The 7,744-nt window shown below is 41.0% G+C and overlaps 1 protein-coding gene across 3 annotated transcripts in view; it reads right to left on the bottom strand.

Annotated features, from left to right (window-relative positions):
• The window catches only part of MAP2K4 (mitogen-activated protein kinase kinase 4), a 116,294-nt gene that overhangs the window by 44,433 nt on the left and 64,117 nt on the right, over positions 1–7,744 (bottom strand). For all 3 annotated transcript variants that reach the window (XM_007455008.1, XM_007455009.1, XM_007455010.1), the window contains one exon: positions 5,756–5,930. In XM_007455008.1, the coding sequence (XP_007455070.1) occupies positions 5,756–5,930 (175 nt within the window). The remainder of the gene's footprint in view (positions 1–5,755; positions 5,931–7,744) is intronic.

Raw genomic sequence — 7,744 nt, 5'->3', positions numbered from 1 at the left:
CCCGCATAACGCAAGAAAAAAAAAAAAAAAAGCTCATCATAGTGACCAGCAGTGACAACCTTCACACCTTCCTACCCCATCCAGAGGCCCAGTCTCTCCAGTGAGACAAGACTTTTACTCCCGCGTTCACCCTCCAAATAACAGTTCCACTGCCTTCTGTCTTTAGCGACAGTAATTTCATTCCTTTCTATTCCCTCCCATTTTCATTCTTTCCTACTCTCCCCTGTTTTTTCTCTCATAGCCTACAAACAAGAACAGGGCACGATCCTTCAAGAAGTCAATCCGGACCTAATTAACAAAAGGGGGGCGGCAGTCCAGGCCTGCAGGAGGTAACTCCTCCCTCCGGTAGCAATCTGCCTTTGCTGTCCCACTCAATTCCAGTCATGGGCCTGAACCGTGGCACTGCAGCTACTCTTCCTAACTCTCTACTCCTGTGTCCCTGGATTGTTTTGAGTAGATTCTGAGCAACTGTGGACTAACTCTGCTGGGGGTTTCTCCCAGATTTGAATTTCTCTAACCCTAGCTTGGAAACCTAATCCTGATTGCTTCTTCAAACACTTGGCCTGAATTCTGGGCTCTTCCCAGAATTAGCTGTAATAACCAGCCCTGCCAGACAGCTAAGCAGAGCTTAGCTAGGCCCTACTTCACCTTAGGGGATGGTGACTGTGCGTGTCTAATCTTTTCATTCAGTGGTTATTCCACCATCGTGCAAAACGGGGCGTGAAATAAATGTTATTTGCAGAGGATGCTGATCCAAGCCTGAGGTACCAGCCGGCGTCAAAGGACGTCCCTCCTGAGCTTTAAAAGACCCTGCGGCAACCATGGCTTTGCCCTCCAGTCCCGTGACTCAGTCGCTCAGGCAGAGTTAGACAAAATAGTACAAGACAAACAACTCACAGAAGAGTAAAACCTGCTTACCCAAGCGTGTGCAATTAAAAATGAAGGATTCAAATTTCCCACATCCTGGGTCTAACACAGAACCTCCCTGGCAGCTTGGGGAACTGTGCTCAGGCCAAAGGTCAAGAAAGTATCATAAGTATAACTCTTACATATACTGTGTGTTATCTTGCCGAATCTGATTTATGATATCATAACTGATTTTTAGATTAATTATCCCTTGGAGATAATTATTTCCTGTAACTAAGAACTCATTTTTTCAAACATTTCTTATATGTGGCAAAATAAATTTGGGGAAGGGCTCCCTCAAAACTAAAAATGAGGAATAAACAATAATTTTTAAAAATCAGGTTAATACCACAGTTCACTTTGGTGCAGATACTGCAAGCAAATCTTAGGATAATTTCCAGGATACGCTTAATGTCTGATAAAGAAATCCTTCTACGGAACAGGATAGAAAGCCCAGAGCTAAACCCACACACATCTGGTCACCTTATCTCTGATAAAAGAGGCAAGAATATACAATGGAGAAAAGACAGCCTCTTCAATAAGTGGTGCTGGGAAAACTGGACAGCTACATGTAAAAGAATGAAATTAGAACACTTCCTAACACCACATACAGAAATAAACTCAAAATGGATTAAAGACCTAAGTGTAAAGCCAGACACTATAAAACCCTTTGAGGAAAACATAGGCAGAACACTCTATGACATAAATCACAGCAAGATCCTTTTTGACCCACCTCCTAGAGAAATGGAAATAAAAATAAAAAATAAACAAATGGGACCTAAATGAAACTTAAAAGCTTCTGCACAGCAAAGCAAACCATAGACAAGACGAAAAGACAACCCTCAGAATGGAAGAAAATATTTGCAGACGAAGCAACTGACAAAGGATTAATCTCCAAAATATACAAGCAGCTCATGCTCAATATCAAAAAAACAAACCACCCAATCCAAAAATGGGCAGAAGATCTAAACAGACGTTTCTCCAAAGAAGATATGCAGATGGCCAACAAACACATGAAAGGATGCTCAATATCACTAATCATTAGAGAAATGCAAATCAAAACTACAATGAGGTATCACCTCACACCGTTCAGAATGGCCATCATCAAACAATCTACAAACAAGGGACTTCCCTGGTGGCACAGTGGTTAAGAATCCACCTGCCAATGCAGGAGACACGAGTTCGAACCCTGGTCCAGGAAGATCCCACATGCCGCGGAGCAACTGAGCCCATGCGCCACATCTACTGAGCCTGCGCGCCACAACTACTGAGCCTGTGTGCCACAACTACTGAAGCCCACATGCCTAGAGCCCATGCTCCACCACAAGAGAAGCCACTGCAGTGAGAGGCCCGTGCACCACAATGGAGAGTCGATGCAACTAGAGAAAGCCCGTGTGCAGCAACGAAGACCCAACACAACCAAAAATAAATATAAAATAATAAATTTATTTTTTTTAAATCTACAAACAATAAATGCTGGAGAGTGTGTGGAGAAAAGGGAACCCTCTTGCACTGTTGGTGGGAATGTAAATTGATACAGCCACTATGGAGAACAGTATGGAGGTTCCTTAAAAAACTAAAAATAGAACTACCATATGACCCAGCAGTCCCACCACTGGGCATATACCCTGAGAAAACCATAATTCCAAAAGAGTCATGTACCACAGTGTTCACTGCAGCACTATTTACAATAGCCAGGACATGGAAGCAACCTAAGTGTCCATCAACAGATGAATGGGTAAAGAAGATGTGGCACATATATACAATGGAATATTACTCAGCCATAAAAAGAAACGAAATTGAGTTATTTGTAGTGGGGTGGATGGAGCCAGAGTCTGTCATACAGAGTGAAGTAAGTCAGAAAGAGAAAAACAAATACTGTATGCTAACACATATATATGGAATCTAAAAAAAAAAAAAAAAAAAAATCAGTCCTGAAGAACCTAGGGGCAGGACAGGAATAAAGACACAGACGTAGAGAATGGATTTGAGGACACGGGGAAGGGGAAGGGGAAGGTGGGATGAAGTGAGAGAGTGGCATGGACATATATACACTACCAGATGGAAAACAGATAGCTAGTGGGAAGCAGCCGCATAGCACAGGGAGATCAGCTCGGCGCTGTGTGACCACCTAGAGGGGTGGGATAGGGAGGGTGGGAGGGAGATGCAAGAGGGAGGGGGTATGGGGATATGTGTATATGTATAGCTGATTCACTTTGTTATAAAGCAGAAAGTAACACAACATTGTAAAGCAATTATACTCCAATAAAGATGTTAAAAAAAAAGAAATCCTTCTATATTAAGTGCATAATAAGACACTTAGTATACAGCTACTTCTAGTGGGTTTCTCATTTCACCAACACCAAGGAAAACTTACAGGAGTGTGAACCGCTGTCTCACAGTTCCTTTAAATCTCCCCAGTCCTTATCTCAGAGATAAACCCAGTGCGTGCTCAGGAACAGAGCCATCTACGTGTAAAATGTCAGATCTAACTCCTCAATCGTACAATGCCTCTGTGTATCTTCACTCAGCCTGGTCTGTGTGCCTAAGTGAAGAGTGAATAAACTCTTGGTATGATGAAGGGCTAAGTTTTTTCAAAGAGACCAAAAATAATACGTTTTAAATTTGTAGTAGATGGCATATACTAGTCATCAAATTGGTATCCAATTTTAATATATATTAATGCACAGTCTTCCAGCATTATACGAACTCATAAAATCCAATCCTTACACCCCATCAATATGTTGACTGGAATGTCAGATTACCAAGGTCAGTGAGAGTGTGGCCATATCTCATTTTTTCCTTTTTCCTTTTAAATTGCCCTCCCACCACTCCCATGCTAAACTATCATGCTTGCTCAAGAATTCAAGGTGACAAAGATAGACAGCATCACCTGGTGAGTACAGACGTGACAGTTATCAGCCTGTGGGTCCCATCACCACCTGAGGAGTACTTCTTAAGAGTTGGGGTTTTTAATAGCATTTCCAACAGGGGAATCTCAAAATAAGATCAGATTACAAATGGCAGACAACAATTTCCTGTTTTCACTCTTAAATTCTTTCAAAATTTGACTAAGCATTATACAGTTGAAATGTTAGCAAATTAAGAAAAACTTTAACATCCAAATGAAGGAACTTCTTTATTTACCCTTAAAACCTATTAACCATGATTAAAGTCTATCCAGATTACCAAAACAGTTTATGATGCTGATCAACATAGTAAAGCACACATAGCACAGACTGAAAAAAGCAGGACATAATTATTTTAAAAGTACCTTCCCTGGTATCTGGGAGAAAAGTTTAGGACTTTAGTTATATAGGATAGCTTTCCCTTAAGCCCCAGCCAAGTAAAAGTGAGCGTCATGCACAGACAGTACATAAGGGCAATGCAACACTCATGCAGAAAAGTCTAAATAAAATGACTTTCTTTCCACGCACACTACAGCTCACAACATAAAAAGAGAGAAATTATTTTACATTCCAAGAAAAACAACATTTTATTTCAACACGTAATCCAAAGCAGAGGTCTTAGCCTGGGCATCTTTAGAGGTCTGTGGTTATATGCAAAATTTTGTATATGCATCCATCTTCCCAAGAAAAAAGTCTACAGTTGTCACCACATTGTAAAAGAAATATGACCAAAAACAGGTTAGGAACCCATAGAGAGAATCCTAAGGTTTCTCCCCACCATTAATTTTTCATTAGTTTTATATAACCCAGCAAAGAGAAATGCTCAACAGTGAAGGAGGCTAAAACAGAGTAACATTTTGCTCACAATAAACTTCAACACAGGCAGCATTTTATATTAATGTGACACAAATCCACTCTCAAAAGTCAAGTAGGAAACAGGTCACTCCTCTCATCAAGCCATTTTGATAAACTCTCAAAATAGGGAGGGGACTAACAGGAAGATGATTAGCTTAGACTGTTCTCAGTTCTAGCAAACTGGGAAAGTATCTGTTCCCATAAAAATTTTAAATTCGATGGGAGTGTGGCCATATCTCCATTTTTTCCTTTTAAACTGCCCCCCTCCCCCGATCGCTGACTTTCCTGAAATATCTTACACAGAGCAAATATTCGTTAAACATCTGAACAAAACACATGAACAAGTTACAATGACGTGGGCCCCCTGGGAGTCAGACGGAAACCATGAGTTCCCCACAGGTACCAACATAAGCCTGCCAGGTACAGTCTAGCGGCCAATCTCCACTTCTGGCCATTCTTGATGTTTTTGTTTGAAATGAACATATCAAGTGGCATGACACTCACAGTAATGACAGACTGGGACAGCAGCATCACAAAGTATGCGTTTCAGTACAACCTTGGAGCCGGGGCACAGGGCGGTACTGAGTGGAGGTGAAAAAAACAGAGAGAAGCCGAGCCGGTCAGGGCCGAGTAAGGTTGAGGTTAGTGGCAACAGCATGTGCGTGGTTTCCGGGAAACCGTCAGCGAGCCTGCTGTTAGCCCTAGCCCCGCACCCTGCCCAACCCAGTGCGCCGCGTCTCCGTGCAGCTCTGGCGCGGCGCGGCACTGCCCGGCCCCCAGGGTGCGGCCGCCCCACCGGAACTCACCTTGGCAGCCAGCGGGAGGGCCTGAAGTTTAAAACACGTTAAAGAATCATGCCGAAAGTGCAGGGAACATGCACACCTCACGACTCATGTCTCCCGAGAGGCAGGAAACATGCCACCGGTAAGACAACCTATATATAATATAAAACACCCTCAAAAGGATTCGGCGAACCATTTCAGGAACACGCATATTTACCACACCAGAGCAGTAGTGGTGTTACTGCACCAAGAAATTGCACCGAGTGGACTAAAGTACCAAAAGTAATCATGGGCATCACCTACTTTAACCGCCATTATTTGCCCACTTGGTTTGTGGACCATTTTGTTGACAGAACCATAAGCGCCTCGTCCAATTTCTCCAAGGTCTTTCAAGTCCTCTGCAGTGAAATCCCAGTGCTGCTCAGGGGAGATCTTCAGTTTTCCTGACGATTCAATGCTGTGTGTTCTCAGTCTCTCTCTGTTAAAATATTGGGAAGCAATTTTTCCACATTTTAAATAGGTTTTGACTTTTTTCTTTTAGCTAGCACTGATTAATGCGTGGGAAAATTTGTTTTCTCATCAGTTACTAGAACAGTCTGCACTCCGGGTTTCCGGGGATTTTTTTTTTGTTCGTTTGTGTCATCTTGGTTTTTTACACACTGAGTTAATTAAGAAAGGCCTAAATTCAGGGAGTCAATAAACTTAGCTTTTATGGGATTCATAAAACCAAATTTCCATTTACTGAAGCAACTAATACCACAGACCAGTTTCATGTCCAAATACGAGATCTTTTCCAAACTTTGCAAAACTGCATTATCAAATGCAGAATCGCAGGTGCTACAAACCTCACTTCCAAAAAGTTCTTATCCTACCTTACCCAACGTTAATTATTCCAGGTCCTCGATCCTTAATACAGCTGTTCACAAACTTTGCTGCTCATCAGAATCACCTGGGGAGATTTATTAAATCCCAATGCCCAGGTATCATCATATAGCTATTATATCAGAATATGTGGGGATGTGGGTCAAAAAACAGTATATTTAAAGATACTCCGATGATTCTAGCGAAGTTTGGGAATGAGAACCTTAGGATACTGCCCTATGCATGCTAAAGCCGTGCTGAGGTGGGAGAACAGTTAAACAACTAGCCAGCTGGCTCTAAGAGGAAAACTACCATGTGCTATTCAAAATTGAGCCTCTCAGCCCTTGATCAATAGATAGAGCAATGGGGTGAAAGAAGAATGATTTATGGACAGAAGTGCTCACTTGTTACAGATTTTCATTAAAAAAAAAAATCATCTCCAAAATGCCAGCACGGAGATCAAAGTATTAACTTCTAACCATACTTTGTAAAAAAGCAAATCCAATGAAAAATGTAAAATCAATCTCATTTGTGTCCGCCTCTCTCTCACACACATACCAATGTGTAGGGATGAACTGTAACAAACCAGAGAGTGCAACAGACATAAAGAAAAAGATTCCATTGAGTATCATATACATTTCTTCAATTTCATATTAAATGATCAGAATCTCTTTTAAAATCTGATCTAATGATACAAGCAAGAACATGATTAGTTATCTATTTCTTCTTCCAAAATTCAGGAAATGTTTTCTCAGATTAGTAGAACTGTTTTTTGTAGTTACTTTTAAAGTTCTCATATATTTCGAATTTTAAAATGACTCCCCCAGAATAATCATTTATACTAGTACTGATATTAATAATAACCAAGAGTCAAGGTTAGAGTTAAAAAGTTACTATGCTTTGTCTAAATAACAACTTAGTGAACCAGCATTCCAAATGCCAGATTCTCAAATCGTAACTTTAATAAGTCATAATACCAGCTTTCATTCGTAACAAGTTCTTTTCAGTTTACAAAATACTTTCACCAGTATTATATATACCCTAGCATCTAGAGTCAAAGGAAGCCCAGAAAGCAGTGGCATAAGTGACCATTCAGGTATGGAGGTGAAGCTTGAACTGGCTAAGATGGAAATCAGATCTAGGCAAGCAGATGAAGCCCAGTGACTAATTTTCTCCATAATCTTTTTCATGAAGTAGACAGATTAAGCCAGGAAATATTCTAACATAAAGAAGTTTCATGAATAATGACTATTGTTCTATGATCATTGGCAAGAAAACACCATCTTTATGGCTCAATTTAATCACTGGTGAAATATACAGCACTAGCCTACTGCTGAGGGTAGTGGCAAACAGGCTCTAAGGTGCTGCCCATGACCTCCACTTTCCTGGCACCCACATCTTTACATAAGCTCCTCTGTTTGAATATGGATG

The sequence above is a fragment of the Lipotes vexillifer genome, unplaced genomic scaffold (genome assembly GCF_000442215.2).
Source record: "Lipotes vexillifer unplaced genomic scaffold, Lipotes_vexillifer_v1.1 scaffold1233, whole genome shotgun sequence".
NCBI classification, from domain to species: domain Eukaryota; kingdom Metazoa; phylum Chordata; class Mammalia; order Artiodactyla; family Lipotidae; genus Lipotes; species Lipotes vexillifer.
Note: the sequence above shows the minus strand (reverse complement) of the source record. Positions and strands in the feature narration are given on the sequence as shown.